At 54.0% G+C, this 25,961-nt stretch overlaps 2 protein-coding genes across 2 annotated transcripts; one reads left to right on the top strand and one right to left on the bottom strand.

Moving 5' to 3' along the window:
• Positions 1-310: 310 nt before the first annotated feature.
• GOT1 (glutamic-oxaloacetic transaminase 1) lies at positions 311-4,567 on the top strand. Its single transcript, XM_032116953.1, has 9 exons — positions 311-521; positions 843-1,024; positions 1,578-1,701; positions 1,886-1,998; positions 2,204-2,308; positions 2,862-3,012; positions 3,148-3,313; positions 3,442-3,584; positions 3,866-4,567. Exons 1-9 carry the CDS (start codon positions 407-409, stop codon positions 4,003-4,005), a joined length of 1,239 nt encoding a protein of 412 aa, XP_031972844.1. The 5' UTR covers positions 311-406; the 3' UTR covers positions 4,006-4,567.
• Positions 4,568-6,242: 1,675 nt separating this feature from the next.
• On the bottom strand, positions 6,243-25,961 carry CNNM1 (cyclin and CBS domain divalent metal cation transport mediator 1). Its single transcript, XM_032116547.1, has 12 exons — positions 24,455-25,961; positions 14,623-14,766; positions 13,915-14,055; positions 13,480-13,649; positions 13,192-13,291; positions 9,947-10,009; positions 8,821-8,978; positions 8,422-8,599; positions 7,969-8,082; positions 7,761-7,877; positions 7,378-7,505; positions 6,243-7,008 (listed from the first exon to the last, which is right to left on the bottom strand). Exons 1-11 carry the CDS (start codon positions 25,959-25,961, stop codon positions 7,426-7,428), a joined length of 2,772 nt encoding a protein of 923 aa, XP_031972438.1. The 3' UTR covers positions 6,243-7,008; positions 7,378-7,425.

The following is a 25,961-nucleotide window of genomic DNA, read 5'->3' as shown; positions in this document are numbered from 1 at the left end:
GCATTGCACCCCGGGACCCATTCCCCATCTCTGCAGCTGCGGGAGTCCCCCCGGCCCCAGGCGCCGCACCCCCGGCGGCGGCTCTGCACGCCCGGCCCCGGGCCCGGGCCCGGCCCCTCTCAGGGCAGCGCGGCGGTCTGGGGGCACGGCCGCCCATGGGCGGTGCCTGCGTCCCCGCGCTGCTACGTCACCGGGCGCGCTCCCCGCCGCCATTGGCCGCCCGCGTGGCGCCCGAGGCAGGGCGGGGCCGCCGTTGGCTGGCGGCGGGGGCGGGCCCGGGAGGGCGCGCTGATTGGCCACGGCAAGCGGCGGCCCCGCCCCGCCGGTGAAGGTGAGCGTCTCCTCCAGGCGCCGCGCGCCGCCCGTGCCGAACCGGAGCGGACCGGACCGCAGTGGCTGCGCCGCCATGGCCGCCTCCATCTTCGCCGCCGTCCCCCGTGCCCCGCCTGTCGCCGTCTTCAAGCTCACGGCGGATTTCCGGGAGGACGGGGACTCGCGGAAGGTCAACCTCGGCGTGGGCGGTGAGTCCGTGGCTTTGCCCTGCTCGGCGGGGCCATTCCCCGCGAGGCGGGCCGGTCGGTGCCCCTGCGGCGCCTTCCGCACCTGCTGCAGCGGCTGGGCGGCCGCGGCGGACCCCGAGCCCCGGAGGTCACCGGGCCGCAGCAGGCGCCCGGTCGGGCGCGAGGGGGTGGGCGGGCAGCGAGGTCCAGCGGGCGTCAAGGTCGCGGGGCAGCCCGGCGCCGTCCGGGCCGCCGTCCTCGGTGTCCCGGGCAGGTCCCTCGGGGAGCCGCGCGGCGCAGCGTCTCCCCGGTGCAGTAAGGACGGCTCTCCCTTTCCCGCAGCCTACCGCACGGACGAGGGGCAGCCATGGGTCCTGCCGGTGGTGAAGAAGGTGGAGCAGATGATCGCCAACGACAACAGCCTGAATCACGAGTACCTGCCCATCCTGGGCCTGCCCGAGTTCCGGGCCAACGCCTCCCGGATCGCCCTGGGTGATGACAGCCCTGCCATCAAGGAGAACCGGGTATGTGGTGGACGGGGAGCACTGGGGTCCCTGGGGTGTCTCTACAGCAGAGTGGAAGAGCACAAATGCGTACAGTACAAAATGTGCATTTTGGCAGGATTTGGGCATTTCTCACACGTGGTCTTTCTTGATTTTAGCTTACTTGATGAACCTATCTCCTTGAAACTGTTTGTGCAAGTAGTTGTGGTTTTGGGCAAAAACCAAACGTGGGCTGTGATTAGAATCTGTGTTTTCCTTAATCTTTTAATAGTTTCCCCACAGGATACCCAAGTCAGATAATATACCACCTTTCCTGAAATAAACTACTAGCTGGGAATCTGTTCTGTGCCAAAATATAACAGGAATGGCTGGAGTCTATTTATAACAGTAGAAGTTGTCAGGATGGGCCTGAGCACTGAAGGAGGTTGAAGACCACTGGAAAGGGATGGCATTCTGACTGGGGTGACCCCAGGGGACACGTTTGGGATCCTGTCTCATCCTTGCAAGCTCCTCTGCTTTCTACACATAGCAGTGTTGACCTGGGTGGACAAAGCTGGCAGTGTCTCTGTTGCAGGTCGGAAGTGTTCAGTCCCTGGGTGGGACGGGCGCTCTGCGGATTGGCGCAGAGTTCCTGAGGCGCTGGTACAATGGAAACAACAACACGGCCACCCCAGTCTACGTCTCTGCTCCGTCCTGGGGTGAGTGCGGCTCTCAGGGAACCCTGTGGGTCAGCCAGTGAGGGAGGTACAGCCCTGCTTCTTGCAGAGGCCTGGGCAGTGAGAGAGGGGCCTTCCCATGTGTGTAGTAGGAGATGCTGGGACTGGAGAAGGTAGCTTGCTGGAGATAGGGCCTGCTTTTCTGAAAAGTTATTTCTTTCCTCAGAGAACCACAATTCTGTATTTATGGATGCTGGCTTCAAAGATATTAGAACATACCACTACTGGGATGCTGCCAAGAGGGGTCTGGATCTCCAGGGGCTGCTGAATGACATGGAGGTAAGTAAAAGTGGCATGGGATGGGCTGAGCTTGGTGCTGTGCTGTTGGTATCAGCAGCTGGCTGGGCTCTTGTGTGCTGTGCTGGGAAGTGGATCACTGCAAAAGAGGCTGTTGTTGCCCAGAGCAGCACCAGGCCTCTCCCTGTGCTGCAGGTGCCCAGTCTTATCCATGTGTGTATGTGACCAAGACACGTTCTCTCCTCAGCATGCCCCGGAGTTCTCCATTTTCATCCTCCATGCCTGTGCGCACAACCCAACAGGCACAGACCCTACTCCTGAGCAGTGGAAGCAGATTGCTGCTGTCATGAAGGTATGGCTGCTGCTGGGGCTAAAGCAGTGCTGAGGGGACAAATAGCTCTTGAGCCAGCCAGAGCATTTGCATCTGAAGTGGGCTTTGGGAAGTGGCATGAGATGTGGCAGAAGCTGAAAGAGTCCCACAAGGCAGGTGTTGAAGGGAGAGGTTGACAACAGAATGGTGGTTGTCTGTGCTCAGAGCATGGATGCATTGCAGTTCTTGTGCCTCCAAGTTCTTGTTCTCAAACTCTGCGGAATGGGCTGTAGTGAGGTTTCTCCTGCTGGAAAGATTATCCACAGGCAGGTGCTGGATAGTAGCATGTGAAGTGGTGTACTTCTTGTGTCCTCAAATGCAGTTTTCTCCTGCATTGACTTTTATTGACCACTTTAATCTTTCTATTCTTTTACCCCAGTAGAAAGAAGGTAGTTTTGTTTCGTGTTGCTGGACCACTTTTCCTTTGAATTCACACAGAAACTCAATGGTCATTTTTCCCTCCTACGGGTACTGTGGGGGATAAAGCAGAGGTTATGGGGAGGGGATTTCCCTCTAACACTGTTCCTCCTTGCAGCGCCGGAGCCTGTTTCCATTCTTCGACTCGGCGTACCAAGGGTTTGCCTCTGGCAGCCTGGACAAGGATGCCTGGGCTGTGCGATACTTTGTCTCCGAGGGCTTTGAGCTCTTCTGTGCACAGTCGTTTTCCAAGAACTTTGGGCTCTACAGTGAGTGTCTGGCAGTAAGCTGGCCCAGTAGCATCATACCCAGACAGATGGGGCTGGCATGCTGAGGGGTGGGGAATGCTCTGCTTTGCCACGACATGTGGAACCAATGGCTCACATCTCTTGGCTTGTCCACAGATGAACGGGTGGGGAACCTGACCGTGGTGGGGAAGGATGCAGACAACGTGCAGCGTGTGCTGTCTCAGATGGAGAAGATTGTGCGCACCACTTGGTCCAACCCTCCCTCCCAGGGAGCGCGCATTGTGGCAACTACACTTTCTTCCCCGCAGCTCTTTGATGAGTGGTACGTGTTGCTAGGGCCGGTGGGAGAAGGGAGGAGAGGGAAGCTGTCTCCCTGAGTGTCAGGCTTGGCCAGATGGCTTCAAACCAGATGGGTGCCCATCCTTATGCTCTGCTTCCTGCCTGCTGCAGGAAGGGCAATGTGAAGACAATGGCAGATCGAGTCTTGCTGATGCGGTCAGAGCTCCGGTCTCGCCTGGAGGCCCTTGGGACCCCAGGCACCTGGAACCACATCACAGAGCAGATCGGCATGTTCAGCTTCACAGGGCTGAACCGTAAGTATCGAGTGGCCTGGTGAAGGGAGGATTGGGTGAGGACAGTTTTGCTGTGGGTGGATTGGGCTGAAGCAGTCCAAGCAGGAATCTCTCAGCCTTACTGGAGTTGTGACATCACTGCATCTGTGGCTGGGGAGGGATGAAGCATCAGACAGTATTTCAGTGGCCAGTGCTTGAACTCTTTTGCTTGTTGTGAAAGATTCAAGCATCCCCGACTGGTTCTTTAGGCTTTTCCGAGCTGTGGGTCACTGCTCTGACTTGATGCCCAATTGTTTCTGCAGCTAAGCAAGTGGAGTACATGGTCAAGGAAAAACACATCTACCTGATGGCTAGTGGGCGCATCAACATGTGTGGTCTAACTACCAAGAACCTGGACTATGTGGCCAAGTCCATCCATGAAGCTGTCACAAAAATCCAATGAAGCACATGAACAACCAAACTTACATGAAGTCACCAAAGCTATAGTGTGTAGTCCATGTCTTTCTCTGCTCATGGCTTGCCTTTTCCCACACCTCTTGGGGTTTAATAAAGATGGGAGCTGTAGCTCAATCAGGGATAATCATCTTCTGACGTTTTTTAAGTGGTCCTTGCAATATGGTAAGCCAGTGTCCCCAGGAGGTGGGGGCAGCATGAGCCCCCTTGGCTCTTGTTTCACAACAGCAGCCTGGTCTTCAGGCCCTTTGAGCTGCATCTTTAGCACGTCCAAATCAACTCCGTGTAACTGATCATTTTGATCATGGTGAAGTCTGGTGCCAGTGCAATGCACTGTGGGATAACAGCCCAGTGGTTGGGATCTCACATGGCTTGTGAACTAATGTCACTCAGTAGTATTTTGGAGAGGGGTAAAGCTGTGGCTAGCTTCCTCTCTCCACCTGTCCCACCCCTTCCCAATGTCTGAGCCTTACACGAGCAAATATTTGTAATTGTGATAATTGCTTCTTTGTGTTGCTGACATGAAATTAAACCTTAGTCTCTGAATGCTACCCCTGCCTTGTGTGATGTTGTGTCTTCAGACTGTATGAACCTCTTCCCAGGCTGAGGTTAAAGCCTCAACATCCTCGTTTGTCCACTTACTCAGTTTGTTTCAAGGCTGTCCCTTTCTCTCTCAGGGTGTGTTGCATCTGTGATGATCTACTACTAAAGGGGGATTCTTACGGGGAGAGTGTTGTTGAGAGCTCCCTGTGACTACATGAAGCCAACCAGTTCCTCCTATATCCATCTTGTGTTCTTCCTGCCCCCCTGCCCTGTGCTGCCCAGCTCATCCTGTCTGTCTGTCTGTCTGTCTCTGCTTGCTTTCTGGATGGTCAAGTGTTTCCAGCTTTTTGGCCATCCCTCCTTGGCCCAGGGCTGCTGGGCTGCCCCTAGGGTGTCAAAAAGCAGATCTCTTCTGTTCATCCTTTTCAGCAGGCCCCTGGTGAACCACCATCTACTCCCATTGGCTTCAGGGGGGCCTGCCAGCAGCAGCCTGTGTTTCTGGCACTGAAAAAGAGCTGGGACCATCTGTTTCTGCTCTCTGCAGTCACTGCAGATCTATTTGTGAGTTGACAGAGCAGCCTCCTGACAGGATCTTGTAAAGAAAGGGGACAGCTCCTTTCCTTGGGTCGGGTAGCAGTACTCACTGTTACCCTGATGGATTTGCTTGTGCTGCAGCTTAGACAGAAAAGGCAAAAATGGTGCCTTATTGCCTTGTGTTTGCACAGAGTGCATGGGGTCTCTTGTTTGTTCTTTTTGGGTTAGCATTCATGTCACAGAAGAGAGTGAGCCAGAGAGAGCCTTTCCTCCTCTCTGCTGGTGGGGAGCTTTTTCTCCTTTTGGTGTCCATTCACAACAGGGATGATGGGGAAGTGGTTAAAAGGTGGCTTCTAGGGGTGAACTCAGGAGGAGTTAAGGAACCAACTCTGCTTTTGTTATTTATGATATTTGCTTACACTTCTGCCCTTACAGACCTCCTGGTGTGAAGGCTGGCCCACCCCATGTGATCTATGTCAGTGTTTTGCTAGTCTTACCAGCCTTGTTTTTCCTAGCAAGTGACCTAAATTTCTCCTTTTCTGTGGTGTAAGCTTATTACCAATTATCCCATTCACCATGGCAACAGAGAACAGATTATTCCTTTCCTCTGTACAACAGCTTTTTATGTATTTGAAAACTTCCTCTCTCCCCTTCACATCCTTCACCAGTTAAGATTAAGTGACTCTATTTCCTTCAGCCTTTGGGGTAGGTTGTTTTCCAGCCTTTGCTTTCCTCTGTCCACTTTTCAATTGCTGTGTGTTTCCTTAGAAGGGCAGTGCCCAGATAGGGCTGCAGTTATTCCAGCTGAAGTTTTATCAGCATGGGTGGACTATGAGATTTCTGTTGTTATCTGTCAGGCTGTACTCCAGCACATATATCCCACTGTTGTGTTTGCAATGGCCTGATAATAACTCCTGCTTTTCCCCCAGTCCTTGTCAGCACTACTGTGGCTTATCGCTCTGCTTGCCAAGTGCTCTCCAGCTTCATGGCAGGAAATTGGGCAGCACTTGCTGATCTGTTCTCTTGCTTCCTTCAGTTAGGCCGAGTCCTGTACTCCAGCCACTTCTGGCCATGGGTAGGAGGGCAGCCTGGCCTGGTGGGAGAGGTTAGCATCCTTCCCTACACCCATGGACACAGAGAGGGCATCACTCAGGGAAAAATCACTTTTAATGTTGATATCCCCATTGCATTGAGCCTCTACAAAAACTACTCACTGGTCTGTACCACGCCGAAGACTTGGTGCGAGCCTTCCTCACACCAGCAGGCGTGTGTGGGGAGCAAGATGGTCCAATGCAGCATGGAGAGGCCCCTCCCCAGGGAGGGGGCTGCACTCGGGGGTGAGCGGGGCTCCTTGCCCTGTGCCTAGCAGGGCTTCGGGAGTGCTGGGCTGTGTCGATGGTCAGCGTGAGCGAGGCGCTGCAAGCGGGTGTGTCGCCAGGCACGGCACAAACGTGCGCTGGGGCCTGAGCTGCGTGGGGCACCCCCCAAATAGCACATTCTCCTCGTGGTGGAGACCACATCTGTGCAGCACCCAGCACTGCTGGGCTCCGGGCCTCGCTGGGATGGGGATGGTAAATGATGTTAAAGGGCAGTTCTGGGTTGGGCTGCCCCTCCCTGCACTGCCTGCAGGGATGCCGTGACAGACACTTTTTCACCTTTCCTTTTTCCACCTCTTCCTTGATACCAGATGCCATCAGGGAGCAGCTGGGCAAGGGCTCTCGGACTCCAGCTAGCTGGTCCAGGCTGCCTGGGTGGTTCAGCCCTGCCAGGGGTACATCCTTTCTCGCCTGGAGATGGGGCTCTGCACAAGTCCTGCAGGGAGGGGCGGCACAAGCGGGTGGACAGGCAGCGAGCGAGTGCAGACCTCCTGCTGCTGGACATGAGCCTCACGGCAGGAGACCCCCATGCTGCAGACCTGGAAGACACAAGCACAGCCTGGTGCAGGTGGCCAGAACTTGTCCTCCCTGACCTGCTGCTGCTCAAGCCTGCAGCACCTTTCCTAGCCACTCTCAGGGGTATATTGGTGCAGACACAGGTTTCTAGTGAAAACATGAGCCACGGTCTCACTCCAATCTCTGACATCCAGTCTGCTGTTAAGAGCAGACCCTGCTCCATATCCCTTGACCCTGCTCCAGCCCCCAGCAACACACACACCTGCACGGGCTCCAAACCACACCATTTGGCTTTGCTGCCTGCAACTTGATTTTACACTATTTAAAATGATAAAATGAGTGACCTCCCACTTGCTGGGGAAGGAGTGTTACACCAAGAGGCAGGTTCCTACCTCCAGTCTGCATGGGCCTCCAGCACTGTGCTCTGGCCACGCTGCTGCTCAGGTGATTAATGGGGCGAGATTGGAGCTTTCCTCTGGCGACTTCTCACCTTCCAATGATGTCCGCCGCTTGCGCCCACCTGCAGCAGCAAGGGCACTCAGGGCAGGGGTGCATAGGCTTGGGCCAGGACCTAGTGGCTGGCTCTTCCTGAGCTAGCCGTAGGTGCAGTTTTGCCGGCTGCTGAGGTACTGACAGGGAAATAGGTTGCCCCCTGTTCCATGCCAGCCCCATGCAGGGTGTCCCCACGACAGAGCTGGGGAGCAGCTGACACAGGCAGTGGGGTGCCGAGGCAGAGCTCTCCCCTGGGTGTGCCTTCCCCGGGTCAGTCACTCACTGAGGGATCTCAGCAGCCTCTTGCCCAGTGCCTCCTCAGAGCTGCTCGGTGATGAGTTGGTCCTGGCCTCTCTACCCGGGGACTCTGCTTCCAGGACGGTCCCGCAGCACTCACTGTCTGCAAAAGCCCATCGTGGCTGCAGCGCCTCAGGGCACCATGGCCTCGCCACCCCCGGGGTCAGGCGTGTGTGCCCCCCGGCCAGACTCACTCTGCCGCTTGCTGTTCTCCTCGTTGTCAGCCAGCTCCTCCTGGATGAAGGGGATGCCCTCCATGCGCAGGAACACTGACTCGCTGGGACTGCGCAGCCCCTCGGGGCGGCTGCCTGCAGGGACACAGGGCAGGCGTGACAGCAGGGCAGGGAGGTGCCGTGCCCTGGGGCAGGATGTGGCAGGATGCCAGCCATGGCAGCAGGTCCCACTGCCAGGGACCCCGGGAGACACGAGCGCATGGCAATGAGGAATTACGTGCCTGCACGCTGGCAGCTGTGTGCAAGTGCAGGCATCCACAGGTGTGTGCGTGCAAATGCCCACGAACCCCACTCCATGTGCAACTGCATCTCAGAGCTGGTGTGTGCATCATGCCGGAGGGTCCCAGCACAGACCCCCCAGGGGACATGCAGTGTTGGCCTGTGGCAGGGAAAGAATGCTGCTGCGTGACTCACACATGATGCTGTTCCTCTCATTCAGGAGGGTGGCGGGGTCCTCCTTGGGTGTCTGTGGGGTTCCCCGCGCAGTCGAGGCCTTGGTTGAATCCCTGTCGAAGGCCTCCATGTCAGGGGACTGGGGTGAGCTGTCCATGCGGCTGGCCACCAGTGCGTTGTGGTACTGCTGCCGGGTCACCTGGGCACACAGACATGTGCACCCAGCTCAGTGGGCACCAAGCCCCACTGGGACCTCTCGGAGACTTGGTGGCTCCAACCAAACCTCCAGACAGCAGGAGTAAGTGCAAGACTCCCCAGCACCCACTGGGCACCCACCAGGCTCCTGGGGCACAGTAGGGCAAGAGGGCACCCGGACAGGGGTGGCCAGGGTGGGACAGTCCCTGCCAGCCCTGCCCATACCTTGACAAACTGCACGTCACAGAGGATGTGCACGGAGTAGTCGGGCGTGTAGATGTTGTTGCTGCTGCTGTGGAGCTGCGTGCTGCTGCCTCCATAGTCCTCCCGGTTGGGGGACTCGGAGCGGTTGAGGCCACTGCAGCGCGACGGTGACCTGTTCACTGCAGGAGGGGACAGCAGAGAGGCAAACACTCACTCTTGCTCGAGGTGTTGCTTGTGTTTCCAGTGCCAGTGTAGGGCCAAGGTGGACCAGTCACCTCCAGCGGCATTCCCCAGGACACGGGGCTGGCAGGGGCCCTGAGGGGGACCTGCAGCTGGTCCTCCTCAGTGCACGCTGGTGTGGAGACTGTGCCATGTCAGCCCCACACAAACCGAAGGGACCAGGCAGGACTCTGACGTGGTGCCAGCAGCAGGGGCTAGGGCTGCTGCCTGCCTGTCACTGACAGCTCTCCTGTTACTGCTGGCCTTTGCACTGCATTTGGCACAGCTCTCCTGGTTGCAGCCGGCAGCCTGTGAGTATTTGTGCAATGTGTCTCAAGGGCATGCTCCTGTTCACCCCGACTATGACAGATCAGGAGGAGAGGCTGCCATGGCAAGCTGGCCTGTCACTCACGTTGACTGATGGCCTCTGACACACAGCATGATGGATTTTGTCTAGTCAGTGATTTATTAGGGAACAAAGGCAGCTTGTTCCTTGCACGGGTGACATCTGCTGACTTTGCTCTGCTGCTAAAATGCCCTTTTATTACCCGGATCACGAGAAAGCAAGGGGGGCAGGGCACCAGGCATGCAGTGCTGCAGGTCACTGTCACCAAAAGCAGCAAGTCAAAACCCCAAGTGCTAAGTGCAGGAAATTACAGGAAGTGCACACCAAAGCAAGCCCAAGCTGTCCATGGCTCCCCTTTGTCCCCATCCCATTCTTCCTGGGATTTGCATCATACTGGGGAGGCTGTGGCAGGACTGCTGTCCCCAGTCTGCCACCAATGCTCCAACCAGTGAGGGGCTGCCCAGGGGTGCCGTGGGGTACTGCCCAGCATGCAGGGTTGAGGGGGCTTGAGGCAATGGGGACAGGGTGCTGGAAAGAGCCTGCCACATGCAGAGGTCCCTGGCCAAAGCCACACCCTGTTACCTGGAGAGCCAGCCAGGGAGTCCCCTCTGCTGAAGGCGAAAGTACGGGACACTGAGACAGGCACTGCAGAGAGAGGGAGGGAGAAGGAGGGAGGGGACCCGGGGGAAAGGTGAGGGATGGAGGTGAGGGTGGGATACAGACCAAAAGGAAGAATGAGAAAAAGAATCATGTGCCAGCAGTCCTGGGCTGAGCTCCCATTGCTGTCTCCAGCATCCCTTCTCACCCCTTCAACACCCTCCTGCTTCTGCTCTGGGGAGGTGCTCGCCAGTCCTGGGCCACCAGCAGGAACACAGACTTGAAAGCTGTAAATCAGCAGGTTGCTCTGTGATGAGGTAAGGGGAGGTGAGGCTGGCAGGGAGGACCTGCTCCTGCCAGGCCTGTCTGCAGAGCCACACAACTTCCTAGGGCCCTGGCATGGGTAGAAAGCATCTTTTCCCCCATGGGTTAAGTGCTGGCAGTTTGCTCTAGCTCTTTACCAGCCATTGCCAGAAGAGGGGACTTGGTGGTCAGCTAATGCCACCTGGGAAATGGGTGGAAGCTAAATCACTGCACTTGGCATCTGGGATGCTTCTGGGTGTGCAGGCACATAGCAAAGAAGGAATGTGCTCTGCAAAAGCCACTGCCCCAGCCCCACAGCTGCAGGCAGGGGCTGGCAGAAGCTCTTCAAGGTGATGCAAAGCAAAAGGATTCACGTCAGGCTGCCTGCAGTTCCTTGCAAGGTCCTAGGTCTCAACAGCCTTAGGGTGATGCTGAGAAGAGCTATGCACTGGGGGCTGATCCCTGCAGGAACCGCAAGAAGCCAGGACTCTGCATCTGGGGCTGCCTGACCCATCGCCACAGAGAAGGTAAATCATAGACACTCACTTTCTGTGTTTTATTGCCATGGGTTACAGCAGCAGTGACAATTTCTAGGGCAGGCCATTCCCCCTCCAGGTGATTGCTGCCCTCCACAGCATTCCTGGGCCATGCCACAGGGGATGGGGGAGCACGGAGAGACCAACACACAAGGGTGAGTGATGTACTCCTTAACACTTCCCAGTCTCTGCTTTCACCACTGCCATTGCCCACCTCGACAGTTCTGGGAGATGCAAGCCTGCTGGCTGCCAGCCCCCTCCTCCAGCCACTGCCATGATTCCCCCAGCTGCTAGCCTTCCTGCCCAAGGTGTCCTGCCCTACCTCCAGCCACTCTGTCCTCAGCACAGCTGCAACACTCTAGGAACTATCTGCTGCCTATGTGATTAACATTTTAAAATTGATTCAAACGTAAAACCCCCAGGAAATTTGCCCTGCAGTCCCCTTTTCTAATCTCCCTGCTGCTCCGGCAGGAATTCCTGTTCCATGTCCTCCCCTGAATCAAAACCTTCTGCAAATAAAAAAGACAACAGCATGAAGCACTGCCCAGAATGACCTTGTCCAGAAGGGAGCAAAGGACAATTTGGTAACCACTAGCATTGACTCCGCACTCCCACTGCCTGACCCTCCCACAGCATTTGTCACCGCACAGCACCAATGTCAAGGATCAGCTGGTGATAAAACAGTTGCATAACAACAGTTAATTAATAACAAACTGTTAAATGCTCTAGGTTAATGTCTGAATTCTCAGCTGTGATACTCTACTCACACTCATTTCTTCTGGGCTTTCCTTCAAGGAGGAAAGAGGACACCAGCCTGACAAGGGAGATGCCCTGTCACCTCTGCCTCCTAGCCTGCTCCCTTGCTGGCCAGGGCTGGGACACTGCACGTGTCCCACTGCAGGCAGGAATGGCTGCGTGGCAGAAAACACCTCATGACAGCGTCATGCGTGAGCACTGGGAGCGAAGGAGCCCTGAGCAGCAGTGTCCCGGCAGGAGGCACTGCAGACATGCATGGCTGTTCTGACACAGCTCCCACCGTGGCTTCTGCCCTGCCTGGCCCAAGGACCGTGGGCAGCACTCACTGCCTGAGCCCGGCGGGGCCCTGAGGACTGTCACCTAGGATACAGGACATTGGGCCACCCAGCAACACCTGGCAGAAATGGGCCACGTCACTGATTCCCTCTGTCCAAACCGAGTGCACTGTGGACACACGGAGGAGCAGGAATGCGCACTGAGGGGTTAATCCATCAGTCCATGAGCCAGCCTTTGGCACAGAGGCAGAGCAAGCAGCAGATGAACCCTAGAGCTGCAGAAAGACTGGGACCCACCGGGGTGAGTCACCTGCCCCAAGAGACTCTCCCTGTTCTCTTGATGACATTCCTCTTTACACCTCTCTGAAGATTGAATTTAGTAGGTCCCTGTTTTGATTAGGCAGGTAGAGCGTCTCGGCTCACCATCAGCACTGCAGATCTGACTGCAGCATCTGGGGTTTGGATGAGGGATGTGACAGACTGGGATTGGGCAGCACCTCCACCTGCTCCTGAGCCACCAGGGACTAAACATCTGCAGGGGTTATAGCAAAGAAGGGGGTACCTGCCAGTCTCCCCTAATCAGAGCTCCCTCTTAACTCCTGCAAGCAGGGGATCTGCTTCTTAACCCATCAGGTCTGCAGGCAGGGAATACATTGGCACTGGAGTATCTACTTGGCTAATTTCCACCCCTACGTGCAAACAGCTCACAGGTAAATCAGCCCATCTCTGCAATTCCCGAGCAGCCCAATGCAGGGCCCGTGTTCAGATTGTGCCCTGAGCCTCAGGAAGGCAAATGGGTCTAGAGGTGTTATGCTGAGACCTAGAATGAACATAACACCCACCTGTGGGCACTACCTCCTGCAGTGCCAGCCGTGCTGGGACCTACTGGCAGAGACCTGGAACATGGTGGAAATTTCAAAAGGATATCAAAGGGACCTCCAAGGGACCTCCAAGTCACTCTGTGGGGCCTTTGCTGCATCAGCCCCTCAGCATGCTGTTTCTCTGTCTACCTCTTTAAAGGGTGACCTCAGCACAGAGTCTGAGCAGTTTTGCATGGGGAGAAAAGCCATCACTCCTCCAGCCAGCTGGTGCTGCAGAGAGGTTTTAGGGCCTCAGCCTGTCCCAAAATACTTACATAGGAAGGAGGATCCTGCCAGGCTTCCCATTTTTCGCACATCGTTTTCTGAAACAACAGTTGGAGGTGTGGGAATAGCAGAGGAAGGGCTCTGGCTTGCCCCATGCCCTGAAGCAGGGCCACCCCATCCTATGGCCAGCCCCTCCTCCTGGCACCAGCTGGCTTAGCCTCCATGGATGCTGCTGAAGAAAAGGCAGGGCCAGAGGGAGCCCATAGAAGCCTCACCTGAGGAGACAACAGCCATGATGGCAGGGACACCATAGTAGGTGAATGCCCCATTCTCAAACCGCAGTCCTTCCTTGCCGACCTCCACCTGCACTTTCCCCTGGAAGGAGGAGGAAAACCCTCTCAGACAGGCACCCCAAGCTCCTGACCCACCCAGGGCTGCAGGGTCCTCTGCCATCCCATACAAGAGGATGGGCATCTTTGCTGACAGAAGCAGCCCAGAACAAGGTGGCAAGCAGAAAACAGGGCCACCCCCTGCCACCCTCTGCTTGCTGCTGCCCCAGGTACCTGCAGGATGAGGACAAAGTAGTCGACGGGGCGGTTGCGCTGGTAGAGGTAATGCTCCGCTGCCTTCTTGTTCTTTCGGTCATACTTGAGCTCCTGGATGACATTGGGGTGTTTCAAGAGCCGCAGCAGGATCTTCTCAGAGAGGTAGGGGGACTTGAAAGGCTCCACTTCTAGAGGGGAGGCAATACACAAATGCCATGCTCAGCAGGTCCGGGGCTGCCAGGAACCTCTCATCCTCTGAGCTGCACGGCCCCACACCTGCAGCCTAAGCACCCGCTGCCCAGAGGGGAGCTGAATGCAGACCCACACTGGTAGGGCAGTGGGATGTCCAGGTTGTAGGTGGAAGTTGCTCAGTGGAGGGGAGCCTGAGCCAGGAATGGCTTAGGGATGCCCTGGGGGGCTGGTGCTGCAGGGATTGCACAAGGGCAGGTGTACCTGTTGCCATGAACCGATGGGTAGCCAGGAGGAGCTGCGGAGAGATCTTCACCTTCATCTCACTCTCTGAGAGCCTGAAGATGGAGAAATCCTGGGGCTTGCGTCCCCGGTGGGGAACCCGCTCCTTCTTCCGATTGTCAGCTGCAGGCAGAGCAGAGCGGTCACTCACCTGCAGCAGCCACAAAGCTGCTGCAGCTGCAGGGCCCCATGGCACATGCACACGTAGGGACAGGCATGTCTTGCTGCACCCTATGGCAGGGCTGCTGTGGAGGAGCAGATGGAGCAGTGGGGCACATAAACCATGCTGTGCATCCACCTTGGGAGCAGCTCCCTGGGCAGGGAGCAGGATCGTGAAACACACTTATTCCTCAGGAACAAGTCCTGGGTTGTCCCGGCTGCATCCATCACCCAGAGTTGCAAATGAGCTTGGGAACCACCCCAAGACATTTCATGCCCAACACAGATGTTCCTAGGTCAGGCCCTGCCCAGGCACCAGCTGCTTCTCTACTTCTCTATCTTGAGCATTCAAGACTCCCTGACACCTGACCAGCATCTCCCCACCATTCTTGTCTTTCCCATCATGACAGCAAATTACTCTGGGGAAGGACCACAATTTACTCTGGCCTGTTTCCTACCCACATGTCTGTCTGTCTGTGCAGGCTCCCACCCTGGCTCCTGCAACCGCAGTAGCTGCTCTGGGACACTAACTGTACAGATCCGTCTCATCCAGGATCTCGGACTTGATGATCTCCTCAATGACATCTTCCAGGGTGACAATGCCCATCACCTCGTAGAATGGGTCTCCTTCCCCTTCATTGTTCACCCGCTGCACGATGGCCAGGTGGGACTTTCCTGCAGGGGAAAAGCAGAGTGGCAGTGAGACACCGATCCCGGTGATCCTGAGAGGGGTCCCCAGTGTGGTGGGCAGGGCTTGGTGTGAGGCAGACACTGTCATCCAAAGCCACCCCAAGTGTGCTAACCCAAGGAGAAGGGCTGGACACACAGCCCAGCCTAACAGGGCAGCTGCTGTCCAGAGGGATTTGTAGATGTAGGCTCTTTTTTGGGGCCACCTTTTTTCTTTACCCAGGCTGTGAGTCACTCTGTTCAGCTCTTTGACAGCCTCCTGTGCAGGAATGAAGTGTACATTATACCAGCTCCTCCTTACCCTCAGCTTCATTGGCATGAGACAACTCTTAACAGAGCAATAAGACAATGTTCTCCAACACAGAAATGTGCATGTGTCCTTGGCTCTACTGATTTCCCTTATCCCCCTGGTGTTTTCTTATTCTGTGGCTAATTATCTCTCCTATTAAATTGCCATGAACAGCTCCCCCTCATCTTTCTATCCATCACTGTCTAGACCAATCCTAAGATTTTTCTTAAAATATGGGCAAAACCTCCATCTTCTTGAAACAGCAGCTGGTTTTTATGCAGAAACATGTATGTTTGTTTGCAGCTTTCAGTCCAGGTCCTGCAGAACTCTTGGGTGAACCATCTGGATGCAGACACTGAACACTTTTCAAGCCATCAGCTTGGACCTGAAATTCTTCTCCAAGCCCTGCCCTTGACAGCATCTTCTCTATGTTACCTTAAACAAGCAGAGTGGGACCAGGACCTTCATCTACAATGACAGTGACTCCTGCTTGGAAGTTCCAGTGTTCTTGGATCACAGTTTCAGCTTCCCTCACTTGTCCCTTGTAAGCTGGCAGCTCTGCTGACACATTCTCAAGTTTCTTGGTTTTGGCATACTTGAAACATTTCTATTTGGTTTTGCATGTCCAGCTCTCTGTAAGCTGTTTTGGCTTTTTCAGCGTCTCCCTTCCTTTACTGGCTGCTCTGATTTACACTCCTGCTCAGCATCTTGACCAGAACCCAATTTCCAAGCCACAAACAACTTCGGGGTTTCTAGCTCCAATGTATTCTTGGACCTGCCAATGAACAGCACTGGGTTTCTTACTGCCCGTGTGGCTCCTACGCTGCTCAGCAGCGCACACAGATTCTGAACCTCTAGTTTTACTTAAAAACACCCTCATTGGCACCACAGCCAAAAACCTCTCCTCCCTCTGTTTGCTCTGCATCCCGGCGATCTCCTGTTGCAATACCTGCACTAAACCAAAAGTCCTGCAACGACCTCTGGAAAGCTGTAAACACCTTATTTTTGCCATGGGCTCAGAGCTGAGCTCCTTGAGCAGCAATGGTCACCCAAAACGGGGGCAGGTTCCCTCTGCTATGCAGCTGCCTCTGCCTCCGCTTCTCCCCTAAACCCGTCCCAGCAAGCTCTCCCGCTGCTCCCGACAAGGGATGTGAACAGTATTCATGCACAAAGGTGTGACAGGATGGGCTCCTGCCTGGTGTGCGGCTCCTTCCTTACCCGCAGCGCCTCCCGGCTCGTCCCTGCAGAGGTGCAGGGACGAGCACAGCCCGAGCATCGTGGCAGTCCCACAGACACCTCTTGCTGGGGATCATGTGACCTTCAAATAACCCTGCCCTGGATCTGAGACGAGCAGACGACATTTCTCAGCTGAACATCAGCACTATACATTTCTCACAGCAAATCTTGGGCATTTTCCACAGTATAAATTCCCTCCTCCTCATACCAAGCTTTTATTGCAAGATTTCAGAGAGCAGCTCACTGCCTCCCACGGCTACAGATTTAGAAATGAGAACATAACATTGCAGCAAGTAGCACTGAGATGCACTTTAAAAAACCAAATCAATAGCCTTGGGGCACTGAAAATTCAGCACGTCCTTTGGACTGGGCTATTTCACTCCTTTCGTACATAGGTTTGCGCATCTTATCTGTTCAGTGGGTAATAAAGCAACACAGCGCTTAAAAAGAAAAAAGAGGAGCTGGCTGCAAGACAGCAGCAACAGCTACGTTTCATCTTAGCAAAGTCCAGCTTTTGAAAAGGTCTCCTTTGCCAAACTCTGCTCCCAAACATTGGGGCCATCTGGTCTCCTACAAGTCCTTGGGTGAACGAGGAGAGGGAAAAAGTTATTTCTTTTGGCCGAGAGCTTGCTGTTAATGACATTTACATGCAACCCAAAACCACCAAGCCCTTACCAAAAGCTTAGGTGCTACTTAAAGGCAGTCAGAGAGTGATGTAGGCAATTCTTTTTTTGGCCAAACACCTACATCGACACTGCAATTTACACTAGAAATGTGATTCCAGCTCCATGTTCATGTAGCTGCAAATGAGATTATTTAGAAATAACCCAGCACTGTTAGCCTGGAAGGAGAGCCATGGTTTCACTGCACTGGGGGCAGAGTCAGTAGGGCTGTTAGAGCACTCAAGAGTTCTTTATTTTCACAGAAAATAAACACTTGTATTCACACTCCAAACCCCCAGGTTCATGATTCCAGGCTAACACCCACATCAGAAATGGAGCAGGTACCCAGCAATGGAAAATTGTAGCAGTTCTGTGTGGTTGCTCCTGCCCATACTGAGAGAGCTAATCCCAGCCCATGCCTGGCCAGCTGGTATCCATGTCACAAAAAGCCCTGAATGCCAGCCAGTCCTGGTCCTTTCAAGTAAGTGCTGCTCTCAGCTGGTCCCCTCTGGGAAAGGGCTGACTTGCTCCGATTTTCCACCTGAGGGACATGAGATCATTTGCAAAGTTGTGCCCCACCCCCCTGACCTGACTGGGTTCTGTAGCTCCTCCCATCAGCTTTTTTAAGCGACCCCATGAATTTTGGTGGAGGGTTTGTGGGTGCCCTGGCTGTAGGGTTATGGCTTGTTCACGTGGCTTGTTCACTCCTGGGCAATGCTGCCAAGCTCAGCTATATCCCTCTGCCCAGCCCTGGGAGCTGCTACACTTGAACAGGAGGAAAAGCAGTGGCCTTTAGAGCATGTACAAGGGCAGAACCTGGGCAATGAGATGGAAGCAATGTCTAAGGGAGGGTGGCACAGGGACAGATCTGGGGATGCCATAGGGGTCACATTTGCCTCTGCAGCCACTATCCAGCAGGTCAACCTCAGTGGGAGCACAACAGAGGGAGATGCATCATTTAAACAAACCCCCAAACTTGATCTAAAACAGCTTTAAGATCTGTAAAACTGATTGCAAAACCCGTCCTATTGTAACCACTGCCTGCTAGCTCAAATGAAATGAAATGAATTATAAGGGTGAGCTGCTTCCCCACTAGCAAGCTGTCACATATGAACTTTACAGGGCTATCGCTGATGCAGGAAAGCACAGTGAAACACTTGAGAATCAAAGCCTTGGTTTGGCAAATGCAAGAACAAATGGGCAATTAACTTTCCTTGTGCGAGCAGCTCCACAGGCCTCCGCAGGACTGCTCTCGCACAGGAAGTCTATAGGTGATTAAGTGTCTGCTCAGCATGGGATACAACTGCACTAAATTCTTTATGAGCTACATGAAATCTGCTCTTTTCAAACAACAGCTTCAGTGGAAAGTTAATGCCTCAAAATGCTAAATTACAGAGCTAATATAAACAGCTGAGAGCTTCCAGATGGAGCAAGCATCTGAACAGATATCCAAAGCTTTTATGCCCATTTTTAGGACCCTTGTTTTTCATAGGCACCTAAATGAGCTTGGGCTCATAGATCCACCTCAAATCACCTTCCCCAATGAGAGAACAGGGTCTGAACACAGGGAAATGCCTTGGCTTCTGGGAAAGAAAGTGCTGTTGGGTTCAAATTTAGCCCAGACTAATTCTTCATCATTTTTTTTATGTAGGTACCCTGCCACAGGAATGTTAAAGATGCTTTAGCCTTGTCTCTCGTTCCACGGGATGAACATCCTGAGCATGAAATTCATTTTCATGAATTTTATGGTAAGATCTGAAGCTGTTATTAGGAGATCAAAGGTACAGGCACAAACCGTGAACCATTTACAGCTACAAAATGGAAGGCAAAAAAAAAAAAAAAAGCAATTTTTAAATAAGGTTGATTTGTGAAACAACCATGATGTAACTGAAATCTATTTTCTGTGTGCTTTTCTTCAGAGCTCTCCACAGGGGCTGGCAGCATCTCCGTGCCCTCTTGCTGGCCTGCATCTGGAGAAAGTAGGGACCCTGATTTGAACAACTTGAACTGAAAATGTGTGTGAGTGTGCTCTTGTGTTACCACGACTCTGCAGCCAAGGTGAAACCACACATTGTATCTAGAGGAGATGCACATCTACACCTAAGCAGGGGGGAAATAACCAAGAGGGCTGCAGGGTCACCCAGCTCTACAGGAATAAGAGCTACGTAAAGGAAAAACTGTAAATCCTAACCTAACCCAGACCTTTCTCAGAGACAGAAACTTCACCTGCTTACATCTGTCTGTAGCCTTTCTCATACTCTCCTTTTGTGCTTTTCCTAATCCTAAGGAAGACTGTAAAAAGATGGAATATCTGAAATAGCTGATCTATTTCCATTGACGAAGCAGATCAGGAGAGTAAGGAGATGATTAGAGGGGACATGGAACCTCATCTTCCATCTGCTGTGCAACAGGGTTCTGACCTCCTGGGTACCCATCAGCTCAGTATGAAGGTGCCTTTGACAGCTGCAAAGAGGGAAATGTGTGGCAGGGTGCCCTCTCCCCCGAGGACTTGGCTCCCCTCTTGCTTTGCTGAATGCCTGCCCAGAGCAGGCCTGATCCTGGGACTTTTGGGGTGGGATAGAGTAGGCCAGGGTTTACACAGTAACATTAGTACAGTTTAGCAGGAAAAGCACAGTATGTTTCAGGCAGAATTGCAGCATGAGACACTGAGACCATTTTTTTGTCTATCAGCAACTCACTTGCTCTCAGCCTGGCAACCACATTCCAGGGGAAGTGTAGGTGGTACTTCCTGGGCAAAACTGGCTCCTTAACCCATACAACTGCCTTGGGAGGTCATTGTTTCAGCTCATCAAGATGCCCAGCAGAGTGACTATAACGCTTGCAGAAATCTCTTGAAGGCTGAGTTAAATTTGAAGCAACACTGTGTGCTTGCAATGCCTGCGGGCTCAGAAAGATGGTACAAAAAGCATCTGAAATGGTATTAACCTCAATTCCTGGCAAATGTAAGCACCTTCTCCAATTTGCAGAAGTCTAATAGAGACGGTGGAGCATTTTGAAATGTAAAGACAGACCCTAGGGCAGAGCTGTCCTCTGCAGGACAGGCTGTTTTCCCTGCTAAGCCTGAAAGTTTGAGGTTTGGAGAATTTATTTTTAGTAACTCTTAAAAGATGCCAAGCCACAAAAGTCTAATTTGAGTTGCAGCTCAGCCTCTGCCCTGCTGCAGGAAAATGAACATTAAGAACAAATTTCTACTGTTCCTCTGACAGAGGAAAGTTACTTGCTGAAAGGTGCCACTGCTGTGTAGAGGCTCCTCCAGGAAATCAGTCAACAAAGCCCATAAACAACTTGAGAAAGGGACAAGACTGACTTCCCAGTGGCGCTACAAAACAAGGAGGTGGACCTCACAGAAGAGGTTCCCATGAGGAGTTATATCACTGGACTGGAGCTGCAACATGCATTGCTTGGTAATCTTCAAGAAAGGAGCAGAAACAGATTGTATCACCCACAACATTTCACACTGAATAAATGCACAAACCTTTCCTCATAGCTCCACACTCCCTAGGTGAAGTTTATCCTGCAGGAAGCTCATCTGCCTCCCTACATTGCTTTAGCTTGCTAAATATGGTGCAGTTATTTTTTTGGTGTATTAGGTATTTTCTCCTGGGAGCCCAGAATAAAGCCAGGTACTCCAAGGTGTACCAATACAAATTGCCAAGAAATTGTCTCCCAATTTTTTCCCAAGTATTTTCATCTTCTTTCACCAGACTACAGGTGGCAAAATTACTGTACTGGTATGTATTTTCTCATTTCTAGTGAAGGGAGGACACATTTTGCCATGCTGCTGCACAACAAAGTATGCCTTCTATAAAAGACCCCATCTAGTTTCCCTGAAAAGATGGCAAATTGGGTGTCCAGCCCTCATTATTTCTGAGTTCTTTTTGCTGAGAAGGTGAACTCAAAACCATATTGCAGCACAAGTATTTGCTTCCTTCAGCTGAACCTGTCTCAGCTGCTCTAATGTTGTTTCTCTAAACGGTTTTTGCAGCTGCCCTCCTCATTCGGGCTGTGGGTTGAAGTCTAAACTGTTCTCTTGCAGGCCCCTCTGCTGCTGTTTGGAGTCTTCACTGGGTTTTTCCCAGTTCCAGTCGGGACCCCCAATTTAACCACCTCTCTGCAGGACTTACTGCTGAAAGACAAATCAAACAATGGCTGTGGCAGCAGGGTTGTGAAAAGGCAGAGGTGAAGAGTTTGACCAGTTCTACTGTGATGGAGCAGGGGCCAGGTTTTGTTAACCAGAGGCTCACAGCTGCTCTTGGGCATTGTAACCATACTGGGCCAGTGGCTCCCTTGGTGCTACTGAGTGTGTGCTACTATTTCATACAATTTAAATGTTCAATTGAATGGAAAGCTGATGCCACAGGTCTGTGGAAGGTAATCCCTTCTACACACGGTCCTGCTGGGGGAGAGGCAGTTTGTGACACATCTGTGAATTAAAATCAAGGTAAACACCAATGCATTTTAATGGAACTGCACTCAAATGAGGTTAGTGTGAGCATACCTAGAAGCAAATGAAGGAAAGCTTCCCCTCACACCCTGCTATAAAAGACCAAAGAGGAAAAAAAGCTGATTATCTTCATAGCTGGGACAGAACAGCAAGAGAAAAGAAATGCCTCAGGTAAACAAGGACAATAGTATGATAGCAGTGAGTAGGAGGAAACAGAAAATGAAAGTGCTGTCGGAGGTGTGAGCAAGAGTCCCAAAGTGCTGTATTTAATAATCCCTTGACATTTTCAGTAAGAAAGAACAAATGTTGGTGTACTGTGGCAAGGAGCTCTGGCAGTGAAATTGTGTTACTTATACATTATGCAAAAAAATGACATTATGGGTATAGTGTATGTGGCAGAACATTAATCATTGGTGAAACAGATCAGAAGCACACATTGTTATCTGGGAAAGAAGGATATAAAATGTTGTAGGTATTTTGTATAAATATTACAATAACAAAAAGAAAGGGTACAGTACAAAAACTGTTTGAGTTAATCATGGGAAAAGGAAAGAAAAGCTGGCTTTTCTAAAGGCTTGTGAGGGACATAAGGACCTGGAGGTGGTTATGAATGGCCATCCTTACCAGAGACTTTAATTTCCTAAAAAGAGACTGGGCCTTATCAGTGGGAGCATTTGCTGTCCTGCAGGCACCTTGGAGGTGTGAAGTGATGAATGCCTTCATTAAACACTCGCTGAGCCAGCAAGCAATCAGCCTACTTTCTAATTAGTGGAGGTGTCTCAGAAGACCTGGCCATGGAAAGAAACCTCGATTGGATCAAACAAGATACTTCACCGTAATTCAAATGGACACAGAAAAGGAGACAGTGATAAAGATTCTTAATTACAAACGGGAAATCTTTATTTTAGAAATTAAATAGTCAAGTGAACAGGGCTGACACAACAGTGGATGGGGCTGAAGGCAGCTGGGAGCTAACATCTGTCGCAGTGTGGGACCCAGCACAAGAACCTGTATTTGGAACTGGGAAAAGAGAGTTTAGGAGGGCTCAGGGCTGGGCTGAGGGGTGACTATTTGCAAACTCAGGGGTGACCACGTGCCTACAAATAGGGGAAAGATGAATCAGAAGAAAACATCAACCCTTGGGAAGAAGAACATTTGGGGGAAGAGCTGGAGTTGCTAAACACCATGCTGAGTTAGATACTAAGACCAAAAGCAAGGCTTTTCAGCCTTGTAGTTCAGAAAAGACAAGGAGAAGTGAGGTGGGAACAGAAAAAGGGTTTAGGGAGAGCTCTAAACAGGGACTGTAGCAAAACACCCCAGAAGGCCACAGTGGCAGACAGATATAAAGGAGGAAGAACCTGAAGTGATATGCCAAGAGTTTAATGGAGCAAAGTTAAAAGAAGGATGGATAATTTTCATCTCAGATGAAGACCAGCATATGAAAGTGCAGGGCAGGCAGCAAGGCTTGTTACCATACCCGTGAGCTCAGGGAGCAGCACACACAGAACAGCTCTGTTTAAGGAGGGCAGAGAGGACAGCAAGAAAAGGGCAGGGAACTAAGCAACCACAAGTCCATTTTTATATGTTCTATTCATCCATAGGGTACCAGGCTGTAGAACAAATTTGGAAGGGGAAGTGTATCAAAGTAAATCAGATAAATTGCAGGGGAGCCTGACCAAGGGAGAGAATGCCAAAATCATCTGACATCTATAGGCAAGAGAGAGGTAGAAGAGACTTCAGGTGAACTTCAGTGCTGTTGCAGGAAAACACAGTTAGGAAGGAGATGCAAAGCACACAAGGAATTAGGAAGACGAGAGACAACTGGCATGGGGGGAAGGATGCCGGCATGGACTACTGCAGCTCACCAAGGTTGAACCCAGAGAACAACCTCAATGCTTTTGCTAACGGTCTTGTATAAAACCCGGGAATTTTCTGATTTTCACCATTGGGAGTCTCTAGTCCTGCTGAGGGGCAGAGAGGGCAGGTGGTGCCACACAGAACTCCTCTGCCTGAGATCCTGAGTGGTAGTGGGGACACAGCTGAACATCTCTGGAGAAGATGCTGACCTGCATGGATCTGATGAGCACATTCCTGGTGCACTGAGAAATGTCCTATCTTCTCCTCCTCCCACCTCTAAAAACGAGCATGGAGATGACTCACAGAGAGGCTTTCTCTGTTACTAGAGTGGACCAGGTTGGCCTTTCCCACATGATCAGCTCTGCCTGCGGCAGAGCGGCGCCAGGCAGCCCAGGAGCCAAGAGCTGCCCTCCCGCATTACATAATGCAGTGTGTCACTGCTGCAGCCATTTCTTAGACTCACTCACCACAGTATGAAGTAGTGAGTAACACGCGGCAAAACACAATTCCCAGTGGGAGGGAAAAACACATGCTGTGCGTATTCTCAAGGTATGGTTAATGAAATACAGCTCTCAGCATCTCTGGGGCTGCTGGCAGCTGCTGCATTATGAATGCTGTCACAGCTGCAAAAAAAGTACCGCTCTTTCTAAGGGCTTAATCTTTTCTTCTTCCTTTAAACCACTTGCATAGAAACACTTTACAGACCTCCTTCTGACTGCTAAGCTGAAAATGTGAAAGCTGAGTAATGAGATGCGATTTCCTGTCATAAACTCCTTTGCACAGAACAGAGCAGCAAATGCTGTCTGGGCAACACTGCAAGGCAGGTACCATGCCCATGCTGCCAGGCCACTGCAGACACATCAGCCCCTGGGGGACAGCCTCACCTGCCAAGCCAGCAACCTGTGAGGCCAAAGGCTCTTACAGTCTTCATAACATCATAGGTACATCAAGGGCACCGCTGGCCCTCAATTCACCCGGGGGTGTTCCACCAGGTGACACCAGGGTCATTGACACACCAGCACATGCAGGGACCAATTCCCCCCAGCATCCCTGGTACCTGCCACATCCTGCCGGGAGGCCATGCGGGGCTGCTGACCTGGAAATCATTGGGGGTGCAGAGGGGTGCAGGGGAAGCCCGCGGGGGGTGGCGCGGCCCGGCGGCCTCACCCTTCTTGAACTCCTCAAGCAGCGTGTCGAGGCGCGTGTCGTTGAAGACGCAGTGGAGCGGGCGACGGTAGAAGCGGGTGACAGTCTGCAGGGGAGTGCAGTCATCAGGGTCGACAAAGGCCAGGTCTTTGACAAAGAGTAGGTCGACAATGTTGTCGCGCCGGTCACCCTCATAGACTGGGATGCGGGTGTAGCCAGAGCGGAGGATCTCAGAGACGGTGGCGAAGTCCAGTACGGCATCGGCCCGGAGCATGAAGCAGTCGGCCAGCGGTGTCAGCACATCCTCCACCACCTTGGTGCGTAGCTCCAGCGCGCCCTGCACCATGGCCAACTCCTCCCGCACCAGGTCGCCGTGGGGGCCAGCGGCGCGCAGCGTCTCCAGCAGCCGCTCCCGCGTAGAGAAGACACTGAGCTCCTGCCGCAGCGCCCAGTCCAGCAACCGGCTGAGCGGGTAGCAGACGGGGAAGGCGGCCAGCATCAGCAGCCGGGTGAGGCAGAGCGTGCGGGAGGCGATGGCCAGCCCGTGCCGCGAGCACACCGAGTAGGGCAGCACCTCGCCGCCCAGGAAGACGGCGGCGGTGCATAGCAGCACCGGCAGCCAGGGCGCTCCCCGTGGCCCGGCGCCGGCCGCCGCCGGCCCGCCGCCGGGCAGCGAGGCGCAGAGCCAGCCGGCCAGCGCCGCGTTGGCCCCCGCCTGCCCCAGCAGCAGCGTGCAGAGCAAGTAGGTGCCGCCGCCGCCGCGCACCGCCTGCACCCGCCGCGCCTGCTCCCGCTCGGCGGCCGAGCCGCTGTTGCGCAGGACGCGGAGCTCCAGCGGGTCCAGCGAGAGCAGCGAGAGGCGCAGCCCGCTGAACAGCGCCGACAGCCCCAGCAGCAGTAGGGCGCCCAGCGCCCGCAGCCAGCCCGCCTCGGGCAGGGGCAGCAGCCAAGTGCCCAGCGGCGGGGCGGCCGGCCGCACCCGCAGCAAGAAGCCGCCCGCCGCACCGTGGTGCGCCCAGGCCCGCCCGTCCCAGGCGCACAGCGAGAAGAGCCGCCCGCCCGGCGCCGCCGCCGCCTCGCCCTTGCGCGGCTCCCGCACCCGCACCTCGGCCAGCGCCGAGCCCGCCGCGCCGCCCGAGCGCAGCGGCCCCACCACCTCCACGTCCGAGGCCCAGGCGCTGCGCTCCCGGCACCGCTCCGCCGGGCCCCGCGTCGCCGTGCTCCCTGCCGCCGCCTCTTCGATGAAGACCAGCCGCGGCTCCCGCTCCCCTGCCGGCCCGCGGCTGCCGTTGCCCTCGGGCGGCGGCTGGAAGTAGAGGCGCAGGAGGAAGCGGCTGCCCTCCGCCGCCTGCACCGCGCCGCCCTCCAGAGACACCCGGCCCGGCGTCGTGTCCTCGGGCCGCAGCCCCAGCAGCCAGGCGGCCCCGGCCGGTGGCCGCGGCGACAGCGAGAAGAAGAGCAGCAGCACGGCGCTCCGGCTCCGGCCCCAGCCGCCGCCGCCGCCGCGCCCCGGGCCCGCCGCCGCCAT

Source organism: Corvus moneduloides, chromosome 8 (genome assembly GCF_009650955.1).
Source record: "Corvus moneduloides isolate bCorMon1 chromosome 8, bCorMon1.pri, whole genome shotgun sequence".
Classification (NCBI taxonomy): domain Eukaryota; kingdom Metazoa; phylum Chordata; class Aves; order Passeriformes; family Corvidae; genus Corvus; species Corvus moneduloides.
The sequence above is the reverse complement of the archived record's forward strand: the minus strand, read 5'-3'. Positions and strand labels throughout refer to the sequence as shown.

Excerpts from the sequence above, each read along its gene's own strand:
- GOT1 (XM_032116953.1), top strand. The coding sequence starts at position 407 with ATGGCCGCCTCCATCTTCGCCGCCGTCCCCCGTGCCCCGCCTGTCGCC. Across the intron at positions 522-842 it reads GGTCAACCTCGGCGTGGGCG|CCTACCGCACGGACGAGGGG; the intron begins GTGAGTCCGTGG and ends CCTTTCCCGCAG. Across the intron at positions 3,013-3,147 it reads CAAGAACTTTGGGCTCTACA|ATGAACGGGTGGGGAACCTG; the intron begins GTGAGTGTCTGG and ends GCTTGTCCACAG.
- CNNM1 (XM_032116547.1), bottom strand. The coding sequence starts at position 25,961 with ATGGCGGCGGCGGGCCCGGGGCGCGGCGGCGGCGGCGGCTGGGGCCGG. Across the intron at positions 14,056-14,622 it reads GGATGAGACGGATCTGTACA|CTGACAATCGGAAGAAGGAG; the intron begins GTTAGTGTCCCA and ends CTCTGCCTGCAG. Across the intron at positions 8,979-9,946 it reads CTCCCTGGCTGGCTCTCCAG|TGAACAGGTCACCGTCGCGC; the intron begins GTAACAGGGTGT and ends CCCCTCCTGCAG.